Here is a 12,775-nt window from a genome sequence, read left to right as displayed (position 1 = left end):
GGCCACTGTCTAGGTGAACTCCAAGATACGGGTTTGATGTGACATACTGCAGTGAAGAGTCGTGAATGCGGTAGATTATATCGGTTCCATTCATCAAACAGTTTTTTAATCACTCCTGATTCTATCTCACTTATACTAATCTGTACGTATACTGTTATAGTAAAATATGATATTGTTCCGCCGGCTATTGTAAAAAAATAAATGATGCGCCCAATATAAACGTATCATGCAGAACTTTACGAGCAAAATTTACACCTGTTTCAGCAGAGCACCACGAGGTTCTTTGTCCCGAGATATATCAGGTGATGTACAGATATATTGCCCATAATAGATGCCTTTCGGCGTCTTTCGATCATTAGGAAAACCGAGACTGGCGTTGCTAATGACGCTACTGGAGCAACATAGCAACAAAATATTTTGAATGTGTGCGGCGTGTTTGTAAAATAGTGAAATGAATATTACCGGTTGTTGACGACGTATTTCAAGCATACCTTCGTTACTAATAGTAGGCCCTATAATAGTTACGTTAATATTAACGTACACCTTTGGAACCATGGAGATAGCGAAAGGAAAGTTGGAAGATATCACGAGAGCTGCGGCTTCACCATCGCGGTCGAGACCTGACGGCTCTATATCACTCGGGCATTCCTCTGGAGGCCTACCCAGTTCTGGTAATGTAAAAATGACATCGAACTGCTCTGGATCATTCGAAGTGCTGTCTCCGGAACCAACTGATCATTATCATCAGGTTCGTGATTTTAAGCCTCGTGGGAGTTACGTACGGTACTCTACACTGACGGTGAGGAGCTTGCCAGCTCATGTTGACATTATTCATTAATACCTACTAGTACTAGGCCTAATAGTAATAGTAATAGTAATAATAATATTATAAGAAATGTAGGCCTACCGTCATTAAATAAATAAATAAATAAAATACCGCCCCCTTGGCTGCGGTACAGGCCTGCGGAGTGCGGTAGAGCTGAAGAGGAGAGCTACGTGGGTCTCATAGTCGTACATACTTCACGTACTATAGTAGTAGTAGTAGGGATAATCTAGCTTAGGTTACATTAATCAGGCCCGTAGCCAGCTTTATATTAGGTGGGGGGGTTCGTTTTTAAATGTTGGAAATTTGTGAGGGCGCGAAGCGACCGAGCGAGGGATCGAGTATATATATAGCGACCGAGCAGGGGGAGGGTACGTGTGGATTTTTGAATTATTACGATGGAGATTTTGCAATTATTACACTAAAATGGAGCGATCTGGTGCATACCTGAGGTGAAATTCTTGCAAATATTCAAATGGAAATTATATATTTTTTCTTTTTGCTCGGGGGGGGGGGTCGTGCGAACCCCCCGAACCCCCCCTGGCTATACGGGCCTGACATTAATCATGATAATGTAGGTACCTAAGCGAAGGGCTACACAGGTAGAGCTGGGGTTACGCTAGCTCTAGTACTATACTATAGCCCGCGTACATTGACTGCCGCAGGCAGCAGCGACCGGCCTGTGGCAGTCAATGTACGCGGGCTATATAGTACTAGAGCTGACTAGGGTTACGCTAGCAATATGCAAGTTATCTTCTCGCTTCTCATTACGTTGCAAGTACAGACATTTATTGCATCTTGCAGTTATGATCTAATCTCGTAAGTATATTGCAGGAAGGAAATAATCTAGTAGGAAGACACATCCCATTTGACAGTACAACACATGACACCGACCCGCTTGCACACTCATTTTCGGATTCTGGTGATGAACATCACAACAAGCAAGCTTCTGACAAATCGGAGAGAACTTATAGTCATGCTCACGCAGATACCTCAAAGAGCAGTGGCATCTACGAGAGACTACTGAAAGATGTATCAATCTCTGATCCTAAACTGCGCGAACCCATTCTGAGGATGCAGAGGCTTGATAAAATATTAGCAAGTAAAATCAGTCGTGAGAAAAAGGTTAAACATGAGACAAAGAAGTTGGTAGAGAGACTGCGGCAACAATTAGACAATCTGAACAATTCCAACAGGAGAGATTCGGTGGCAGAGAGAGAGAAACACAACTTCATGGCAGTTGCAACTTGCGAGGATGATCAAGCAAAATCTCCCAGCCTATGTGATAGAAACAACGAAGGTTAGCGATGATCTGTAGAACAAATGTAAAGAATAAATTCGAGTTTGCATAGGTTGTTTAATTTCATGGGCATGTTTCTTTAGGACGGTCCCATCTGGTTATCCTATCACTTTATCTGGATCAGCCCAAGGAAAATGTGAATGTAACTCAAACTGGTGTGGTCTCAAGTGTGTCCTATCATAGGATGGTTCATAACTAGAAAGTACTGGTGACTGGTTTCAGTGGGCATGCCATATGGTTTTCATGGGCTGCCATATTTGGTCTGCTTGAACCCACCTTGTCAGCAGGATAAAGTATTCCAGGAATCCTGGTTTGGATCAATCTCAATCCCCCAAAACAAACAAAATCGTTAGATCCATGTGATCTGTATGATATTTGTGTTAATGATCCAAACACAGAGCGAAACACACAACCATGCCCATGCCTATCACCTGTATTCATGTTGTTAAAAATGACCAGTTAGTGGAAAATGGGTATTCATTGAGAGATAATCTATCAATCTAGGATGACTTTAAGTTGCATGAGTTAATATTAAATGCATGTGATAGGCCTATTTCTTTTACACACATTTTCAGCAAGCTATTTGGTTTTTCGATCGAGTGCTAATGGTGTCGTATCAATATTGTGGTGTGTTTAACATTTCTCATGTTTCACTGTTTCAACTACATTCATTTTGAAAATCCTAAAGAAATGGAGGGTGGAGAAAGTGACTATCTAGATCCAACAATTACACCAGTCTTTCAAACTCAAGTTATTGAGGAATCCAGACAAAAGAATGACGACCTTGACATGAAAGTAATAGGTAAGTCCAAAGATTAACTGCCTTCCATAATACAGGCAAACTAGCATTTACCTGGGCCACAATGTTGAATGGAGTGCCAAATTTTAAGGAAAAATCTCATTTAAATGAATTAAAATAAAGAAGGAAAAAGATGGTAAAAATCCAAATAAATAATTCAAGCTAATGTAAAGTAGCACTACCTAAACTAGTGCCACTACCTAAACTAGTGCCACCACTGGCTGTATCTATATACTAAGATCTTCACACAATTTACATAAGCTGTATGTATGCTGTGCGTGGGGGTGAACGTGTAGTAAATACATATAAGCTATGCAGCATTGCATGTGCTGAAAAAGTACTGTTTACACACATGTTCGAAAGTGGAAATTTCAGAAGGATCAATATGTACTGTACTCTGCAGGCTCATATTATATACTAATTAAAATGATGGGAGAAACTATACAGAATATAAGTACAATAGCAGTTGCACACGGTTCACATTGATCTAATGTAAATACACCAACCACGTGCAGTCTATTCAATGGCTTCATGAATTATATGAATGGATTTTTAATTGAATAGCAGAACATTGTGTCTCATTGTTCGGGATGGGTAAAGATACCTACCTCTGGTTATTGCTGCTATGTTGCCACATCATTTTTTTAGGTGCAGGAGAAGGCAGTGTGAATGATGAAGATGCCGACAGGCGCAAAAGAAAAAGCAGTAACGATTCCTTCATCAGAAGAAACATCCAAGTAAGCTATCTAGTGACCGAACGTACTGAGCTATTAATGGCCTGTGAGTAATTAAATCCCCGATAATTAAAATAATTAATCTAGGAAGATTTATTCAAAGACAAGTATATGTGTGATAGATTTCATGTTGTAATTAAGCAAGTTTTTTAAGTACCACTGCGATGTCTCAATGGTTGAGTGCTCGCCTCGTATGTGGAAGGTCGGGAGTTCAACTCCCGGCCGTGTCATACCAAAGACTTGAAAAATGGTACACACGTCTTCTCTGCTTAGCATTCAGCAAATAGAGATAGAGTGTGGCAAGTTAACTCGCAGTGCTACCAGTGGACTAACCCCCTACTGTAGCATTTACTGTGAAAACAGCTGCGGGGCCTCAGGGTTACTGAAATGGAGATAGGCACTGCCCCATGCGCCATGTAGCTATGGGCTATGCGTATGAAGGCGCGGGAAGGATTTAACTTTTAATTAAGCAAGTTTGGGTAATGAACCAAAAAACGAAATATTGATCAGATGATAAATTAAGTAACTCGAGTGATAATAAATGGGTAATTGATAATATAAGTAATGAGACCTCGTTTCAGACTTGTTTACATTGACATGCATTCCATCATGTTCCTCATCATCATTGTACATTTCTTTTGCAGCTTGCAGGGGATGCTGCTAGCATTGTTGCTATGACAGATGATGAAAAGAAGCGAGTGGAGGATCTACTACAGAGTAACAACGAAGAATCACTTTCTGTAAGAAAGGTTATAGATGCCTATAGTGTATGATGTGCTGCAGTCTCCTATAATTTTACATTTGCCTCCTTCTTTTTCAAATGATCACATCTCAAGTTAATATCAGCTGTCAAACGAAACGCGATGAAGCACGTGAAGGTTTCTAACAGAATAATGACAACACCTAATGTAATCGTATTATTAGATTTTAAATCCCGATTCGCACGCAAGTAAATACGCAGCGAGTGGCTTTCACTTGCTTCAGGTGGCAGAAGATATGGAAGCATGCATTGCAATGAGAGATGGAGAAGGGTACTCGCTGGACCATGAACAGCTACAGGCATTGCTAGACATTGACATGCAGCTACAGAATATGTTGTCTGCTGAAGACTTTCAGGCGATATGTACATCCTCTACACTCCTCCCAAGACATGTACAGTAAAACCTGTGTTAGCAGACATCCGTAGATAGAACAGGCCCCTGTATATATAAGGGACACTTGGGGTTTGCCTCCAGAGAAAGGGAAACCTAGGGGGGAGGGGTCATTCAGGTACTCTTATATACAGATTTGGCTGTATATTCTTCCACTATTAGTGTCAATTAAATGGACTTTGAATCAGCAGTCAACGCGCACGAAATATAAATAAAAGTCCCATGAAATCTTACAAACTGGGCGATTTTCGTTGGCGGCAGCAGTAATTGGCAATTGTTTCAATTGTCGTCGATAATATAAAACATTAGAGAAATTGCCGAGTGACCAGCAGCGATAGCGATCTCTGACGAAAGTAGCACATCGACGGAGCAGACACGCTAGACAGTAATCTTTAGATATCTGCCGGTCGCTGAGTGTGTCGGTATAGTGCTTGGCCTAACGCCGACACGATTCCGCTAGAGTCCATTGCTTCTTAAACTGGTGAATGGTTTACCCACGGGTGAATGAAATTATTTCTGGGTGAATGAAACTACAGGATAGAATTACCAAAAACATAAGGAAATTTAGTCTCGGGTGAAGGAGTAAAGACTCGAGGGTGAATGACGCCGAAACATTTTAAGAAGCTCTGCGCTAGACAACGCCGCCGCGTCGTCTGTAATGCAAGCGTCGTTGACGTGTCTTGCAGGCCAGCAGCTCGCACAAGTCGGTCTCCTCGTGCGCCAGCCAGCAGTCGGCAGGCGGGGGATCTGTGCGGTTGGAGCGAGAGAGTGCGCTCGTTTTACAGGAGCAGTACGACACGCAGAAACGCGCGCTGGCCGAGCTGGAGCGCAGGCTGCTGAAGCTGCAAGAACCTACGGTAAGCAGGGGCGACGCATGCGATCTTAGAGGATGCTTCCCGCGTGGAAATCGGAAGAGTGGGTTGTTCGGATGCGATTACGAATCCGAGGGAATTCTCCTGAAACTGGACGCAGCTATATTTAGAAGTGCGAAGTTTAGATAAACAAAATTATCACCAGTGCTTCAGTATAATCTGAATTGTTGGAAATGCTTCCATGATCATTATTATTTTGGATTACTGGCATGATCAAAATTATTAAAAATAATACCATATTGGGTTAATTTCTACCTTCGAAATGCAGTAAAGGTAATGAAATTGAAGTAATAAATATAGGTAAGGAAGTAAAAACTGAATTACTTGGGATTTTAAACGATCATTCACTTTTCTCGAGTATTAGATTTTTAATGAACTCTTATTGTCAAACTGCCATGCAATCGGTTCCTTGGGCATTTTGAACAGATAAAAACGTTGTGTTGCTTCTTTGCTTAGGAAATTGTGACTCCCCTGCCGAGAGCAACTTTAGACAAACTGCTGGAGGAGTGTGAACAGTTTCAGTTTGATTCCATCGCCCATATAGATGATGAGAGTCCATCACTGGTGTCAGTTGCCTGCTATTTGTGAACGTCCAGTTGCGCGACCTGTTTGGCACCATTTCTGTGCATGAAAAAATACAGCATGGTATCAACGCACGGTTGCTACAAAATGGGGGGCGCGTATGGCGTAAACCGGCAACTTAAAACGTGACAAACCCCTCGCGACAGATACAGTGACATTAGACGTACTGTGGACTTCTGCTTAAACTTCACTAGAACGCTAATAGTGACCTCTATTCCAGATCGTCTCAAGTGAGCATTCGCAGCAGTCACACGTCGCTGCCAGACGACGTCCTGCAGAAGTTGTTGAGGGAAGCAAAGTCCCTCTACCGGGTTCCGCCGGGAGAGAGCCCCGCACCTTCGCGGACAGGTGATCCTGACGACGAATGTGAAGTGGCGACTTGCCTAGACGCGAGTCAAAACAGCAGCTCAGAGCCACTGACCAGTCCAGAGCCAGAGACCAGCCCAGAAGCACAGACCAGCTTAGAGCCACAGACCAGCCCAGAGTTGCAGACCAGCTTAGAGCGGCTGACCAGCCCAGAGCCACTGACCAGCCTAGAGCCACAGACCAGCCCAGTGCCATAAACTAGCCCAGAGAAGCAAACCAGCCCTGAGTGGCTATGTCTCACCCAGACCCACGCAGCAGACACCACTCCCGTAAAGGCTGCGGCGCATGCGACCGACACACTCGCATAGCTCCTAGGTCGTTGAAGAGAGCTACCGCGATGGGAGGTAAAACTGCACGGTTGCAACAGACAGTTGATGTGTAGTGGACCTGCCCATGCACTGGCACTCTCTATTCACACCTAGCACCTGCGTTGCAGGAAATGTGCAAGGCGTGTGTGAGCACTAGGTGGTCGATGGCCAAGTGTATCGTTCATTCGCTCGCAGCGGGTGTTGCACAGAATTTGTGAGCTTTCGTTAAACGGAAGTGTTCACATGAATCGACGTTTGTCTCCGATTGTGTATAGAGATGAAAATGGTAGCACTGAACTTAAAGTCGTCACAGGTTGCAAGTGGGCACGTTGTTGGCAGAATCTTAGGCTGTTCATACTATTGTAAACGTCCGAAATCGTCTGCGGGGAAAAGGATGTGCAGCAAATGGTCATGTGTATTGGAAACTTTGGGGTTAGTAGTTACAGACCAACAACTGCGAGTGCCACGGAAAACAGGGTATTTCTTTTTGCAATAGTCACTGAGATTATGATATGCACTAAGCAAGCCGTTTATATATATGTATTTATTATTGCCGTTTTTTTGAATTTATAAACCAAAGCAACTAGGTTTGTGAGAGCAAATTGAAGCTCATGTTATTTCATTATACAAGGCATCTTTGCTCGTGTTCATACTTGTCTACGAGATTACTTGTTTACGGCATTGCTATAGACAACATACATATCTAATTGTGAAGAAATAACGCCTGCAAATGAAAACGTTAATGAAATTGATTCGGTCAACATTACATATTGTATGTATTGTATTACGGTACTACAAAACAAATATTTATTTACTGCACAAATAAGACAAAATGGTACACATCTTTGATATACTTGTGCATGAATTCCTCAGCCATTGTGGCATTTTCAGATCACACAATCACTATTCATCATAACAGCCTCTACTATAAAAATAACTATCGTTCAAAATATATCACCATGATCACATAAACTGTAATTTATGTGCTCATGGTGTAAAAATGTCGCACACACAGAACTGAGCAGAAAAATGGAATTCATTATTTGGCCTTAATCGTACTGAACAAGTTGTACATGCTGTTCACTTGTTCATGTGTCTGTCTAAAAAATGACCACGCGAACATGAGAAACAACCCTACATCTAAATTTGGGTTCAAACCATTGTAACGTCAGATACGTGATATTCTGTTGCACTACTTCACATTCAATCTTAAATGTAGTGTGTGCTTTTCATGTACGTTCGTCTTTCCTTTTATAACTTTAAACTTTAAATATGAATTAATTTGCATAGTATAGTCACAATAATAAATTACACTTGCATATAACCATATGGAACCATATGATTAACACGTGAATATTGTAAGTGAAAATACATAATAATAAACTTAACATACACTAATGAAAGTGTCAATGACACTATAGCTCGCCTTGGGTGTGATAGAAGAGGGAGATGATATTTAAAATTTGGGCAAGTTGGTTTCATTATGACCAGACCGAAATGTGAATCAAATGTCCTTATTCCGCTGTTTTATACTAATAGAATATTTCACTGTTTGTTTCAGGGTTAGTTTGATGCGAAAATAAATGTTTCAGATCTGAAAGTCTGAAATCTGGGCGAGAGATGGGCGCTACGCCTAAATGATCGCCATTTTGGTTTTCGATTATTGCGCAAATAAAAGCAATAAAATATTCCAGTCAAATTACTGTAACGAAGAATCTAAAACACAATATTACACGCAGGTATGATTTAGGTAGAGGTAGAGCGTAAATTTAACAAAATCGAAAGAATCTATAGATATGGCCATTTTCATTTTTGCCAAAACGTTGGCGTGGCTTGTAAGTAAGTTGACTGGCGTGCTCCAAAATAGGACGTTCAAATCTCTCCCATAGGAGTAACAACTGTATGCAATTTTAAACGTGGGTCAAACGGTTTTTGAGCTATCGTTGACCATAGGCACTGAAATGCATAGTAAAACTGCCAAAATCTACCTAATTTGCATAATTCTAAAAAAAATATCGAAACCCCTGTGATATGTTTTGAGGCCAGTCCGTATTCATTCCACATACCAAAAATGAAGCAAAATCCGTTGAACCTGAACTGACTTATGGCCATTTGCCATTTTTTGCCAAAAAGTGGGCGTGGCTCGAAAGATAGGGTCAACTGGTGTGCTCCAAAATGGACGTTCACATCTCTCCAATAGGAGTAACAACTGTATGAAATTGAAAACATGTGGGTCAAACGGTTCTCCAGTTATCATTGACCGTAGCAAAATGTTGACGGACGGACGGACGTACGACACCCCATGGCAATAGCTCATCTTGACGATGTCAAGGTGAGCTGAAAAACAGAAAACCGCCATAACAGAATGAGGTTTTATGTGGACTTCATTGTGCATTGCTATTCTCTGAAAGCCCTGGTGACATAATATCTGTGGTGCCATTACGATATATATACTTTTCCACTCACTTATTTGACCTGGAAGACCAGTTGTTGGCAGATTGCAACCTAATGACTTTCCTATTTGCAAAAAGTATAAACGTGCACCCAACGTGGGCAGATAAATCTTAATAAAAACAAGGACGTGCAAATGAAGCAAACTGAATAAGTTTTAAATATATACACAATGTTTATGTACTCATCTACATGTCCCAAAGTATCAATTAATGAATGTGTACTCCTAAACTTCCACAATTTACACATTTAATTTACCTATAGGGATTCATTAAATAAATAAAAAGAAATTAAAACTTATATAAGACTCAAATTATATAGATAGTAAAGACACAAATCATAGAAAACGCTTGACCAGTTTAGATAACAACAGCCGCACAGCGTCTGGGCTCATCTGGGGTCTGTTGCTACGGTTATGAACGTACAATTTCAGTCGTGCGTAGTGACACATTTGTTCAGGCGCAGAATATGCAGAATACGCAGTTGGCGCTACACATCATTGTTAGGACACGCCCCTCACTATCTCCCCCCCATGCGATTTTGGTTTATTTTATTAAATGATACTTGCCTTTCACTTCGAATTTGTGTCATAGATTCACAGCTATCTATTTTATCTCTATCTATAAAAGATTTCAACATATGAGCCATGGATCTCAAGTTTAATTAGAGGGGGCGGGGAGTCCTTCTCTCCCACCTCCCTCCCCACGCTGCGTCCCACCTCCCTCCCCCTGTGCCTCCCACTTCACTCCTCTTGCCTCTCACTTCCCCCCTTAACCTCGCATCTTCCCTCCCCCTGCCTTCGACCTCCCTCCCCCTGCCTCCCACCTCCCACCCCCTGCACAACATCTCGCACAGCCTAATTGTACCCCGTTTCCCGCAGGCTCGCATACACACCGTAATCACCGTTTTCCCTGTCCCCGTCTACAATTTACTACTCTCTCCTCTCTTTATCTTATGGCCCTGTCATCACCATTGACGATTTTTAGCCAGCGTTACGTCCGGGACCGTATCAAATTTCCGGCTAAAACGCTAGGTATACGCTGAACTATCCGATGTCCTTTTTTCAAATTTTTGGCGCGCTCGTATACATAGCGTGATGATAACGAGGTTGGAACGCTCCATACTTAACGTATGTAGTAACGTAATATTAGGGAACGTTTTCGATAACTTATAGATAACTGTAGTACCAGCACGAATGCTTAGCGTGTATCCGCCGGCGTTCAAAACGTTGAGGCGCAACGATAGTCTAACTTATGCCATATCGCGCTGACAGCGTATCGGCCGGACGTATCCAGCGTGGTCGTAGGCCTTATAGAAAAAAAGGCCTGCCCCCGACGCCATTCATCATAACCACACTAGAACAATCGACAGTATCAACAATCACCGGGGCGCAGTATCAACATGCCAATAGCCATTTTTATATACCCCAATTCCCCTAAACGCTGCCCCAATAACGGCATTAGTACGGATAAGCTAGTACAGGTTAGAAACACGTTCAGTAAAGTTTCTGTGGTCGTCCGGAACACGTCAAAATACGTCCTACATGCGTCAATTTATGGCGTTGCCGCAGATTAAGTTACACATAGCGTTCATAAGCCACGTTACTCATAAGTTAGAAATAAGTTTTGGTGTCCGCTAGATCATTATCTCGAGCGTATTTCGACTTATGAGCTAACTTACAGGTAAGGAACGTGTGTGAAGCGTGTGTCAAAGACGCGGATCGCTTAGACTTACCTGACAACTTATGGCCCGCGTATGCCGGGACGTATGGGCCCATACGCTGGACATACGTCCGGAAAATTTTGAGGCCATAGCTCAAAATTTTTCGAGCTACCTCGCCGCTACTCACGACGGGATATCTACTAGCGTGACTTCAGCGTGCGTTCAGGCGTGCTTTAGCGTGCCCTCTTAATTCTAGTACAACGCCTTACCCATAACTTATTCGACGCTACGGCACGGCGTAATTCACCAAATTTTTGATACGTCCGGCATACGCTGGTAAATCGGGTCAATGTGTGCACGAGGGGCCAGTCTAGACTTCTCTCTCTCTCGTCGGTTGAATTGTATATGAGAAAGAGAAAATCTAATACCCAAGGCGAGTGGAGTGCATTTTTACGTGCCCCCTCAATAGATGCGGCGTCGAATTGAATGCTCGGAATAATCAAAATCTAATTTACAACAAGATAGGCCTATAGTTGCGACGCGAGGGGGGATGGCGCGGCTGCCAAAGGTGCTAAAGTCACATAAATCAACTGGCATCGTTCCTGGAAATCCTTACAGTAGCGTACAGCGCTAATAATCCACTAGTACTATCCTTCACGACACGAGCCGCCCGGGATAATTTTGCTCAGCTGGCTGGACGGTTTAACAGGTGGCATTGGCAGTGTTGGCCACAGGCCAACAATTATGATTAGAAGCGTTGCCAGCCATGGGCAGCCTGCCTGCTGTTTTTTGCCTCATCGCGAGCAGTTCACTGATGGCCATCATTCATGGCAAGGTGCCTGCCGGCGCTTGCCAGTTAGCACAGACTGCTTTTAGAAAAACTTCATATGCACTTTAAGGAGCGTAAACCTTGTTCAACGACAAACATTTGGGCCTTTGGCCCAATTAAGACTGTGGCAACTGTAGCCTCACATGACACAGGCTAAATGGGCTACTAATAATAGCAAAAGCAGTTCAGTCCTTTGCTTAACAGTCAATTTTATTATATATTCTATATTTTTAACCCTCCTCTTTGAGGGTCAAAAGGTTAGTCCGCACACTTACTCTTCCGCAATGGTCAGTGGCGAAAGGCATATTTTCATGCGGGTTCCTTTCAAATATAAGCCATAAAAATGCTAGGTCACGCTTGAACACAACCCAAAAGGTTTTCCAATCGCCCTCCGTCCAAGACCCATTGTCCTCAAGCGAAATGTAAATCTAGCCCTGTGCCCATTGACCTTGACCTGTGAGCCGTGAACCATGTGTCGGGGGCACCAGCTGATGGACGACCTTCTCTGCGCCGTACCACCTCTCGGACTCGCTATACACCGGACTAGCACGGAGCCCTAGGTCGAGCCTGTTAGATTCCGCCACCGTGCTGCCGCCAATTTCGCGTGCAGTTCTCCTCCCCCTGATAAACCCTCTAAGGTAAGGGAGGTGAATGTTCCCCCTTCTGTTTAGCAGCCTACTTGAACCGTTTGACCTTTTGACCCCCCGCCGCAGGCCTTCGGAACATCCCCACACAGTCGTTTTTCGCGCGATTACCCCCCCAACTCACCGTATCATAGTCGTGAACGCGCTAACGCTCGCGGAGCGGTTAAAGATGTTTTGTGTGCCCCACCACGCTGTTGGACGCCTGTGCACGTGGACGCTCGGGGGACGGGCGCGACGGCCCGGTTACGGAGACG

General features: G+C 43.2%; 2 protein-coding genes across 2 annotated transcripts in view; one reads left to right on the top strand and one right to left on the bottom strand.

Annotated features, from left to right (window-relative positions):
• The first annotated feature begins 965 nt into the window (after positions 1 to 965).
• LOC106806495 (fibrous sheath-interacting protein 1-like) lies at positions 966 to 7,782 on the top strand. The gene is made up of 8 exons (XM_014808461.1): positions 966 to 1,024; positions 1,658 to 2,123; positions 2,812 to 2,925; positions 3,571 to 3,659; positions 4,301 to 4,396; positions 4,641 to 4,808; positions 5,494 to 5,664; positions 6,482 to 7,782. Exons 2-8 carry the CDS (start codon positions 1,898 to 1,900, stop codon positions 6,611 to 6,613), a joined length of 996 nt encoding a protein of 331 aa, XP_014663947.1. The 5' UTR covers positions 966 to 1,024; positions 1,658 to 1,897; the 3' UTR covers positions 6,614 to 7,782.
• The window catches only part of LOC106806494 (fumarate hydratase, mitochondrial-like), a 25,823-nt gene continuing 19,275 nt past the window's right edge, over positions 6,228 to 12,775 (bottom strand). The window contains exon 12 of the mRNA XM_014808460.1: positions 6,228 to 6,300. Coding sequence (XP_014663946.1) covers positions 6,258 to 6,300 — 43 coding nt within the window. The 3' untranslated portion in view covers positions 6,228 to 6,257. The remainder of the gene's footprint in view (positions 6,301 to 12,775) is intronic.

This window comes from Priapulus caudatus, unplaced genomic scaffold, assembly GCF_000485595.1.
Source record: "Priapulus caudatus unplaced genomic scaffold, Priapulus_caudatus-5.0.1 Scaffold164, whole genome shotgun sequence".
NCBI lineage: Eukaryota > Metazoa > Priapulida > Priapulimorpha > Priapulimorphida > Priapulidae > Priapulus > Priapulus caudatus.
Note: the sequence above shows the minus strand (reverse complement) of the source record. Positions and strands in the feature narration are given on the sequence as shown.

Bases quoted from the DNA above. Each gene is read 5' to 3' on its own strand.
- LOC106806495 (XM_014808461.1), top strand. From the start codon at position 1,898: ATGCAGAGGCTTGATAAAATATTAGCAAGTAAAATCAGTCGTGAGAAA. The intron at 2,124-2,811 runs GTTAGCGATGAT...AAAATCCTAAAG, and splicing joins ATGTGATAGAAACAACGAAG to AAATGGAGGGTGGAGAAAGT. The intron at 4,397-4,640 runs GTAAGAAAGGTT...CACTTGCTTCAG, and splicing joins ACAACGAAGAATCACTTTCT to GTGGCAGAAGATATGGAAGC.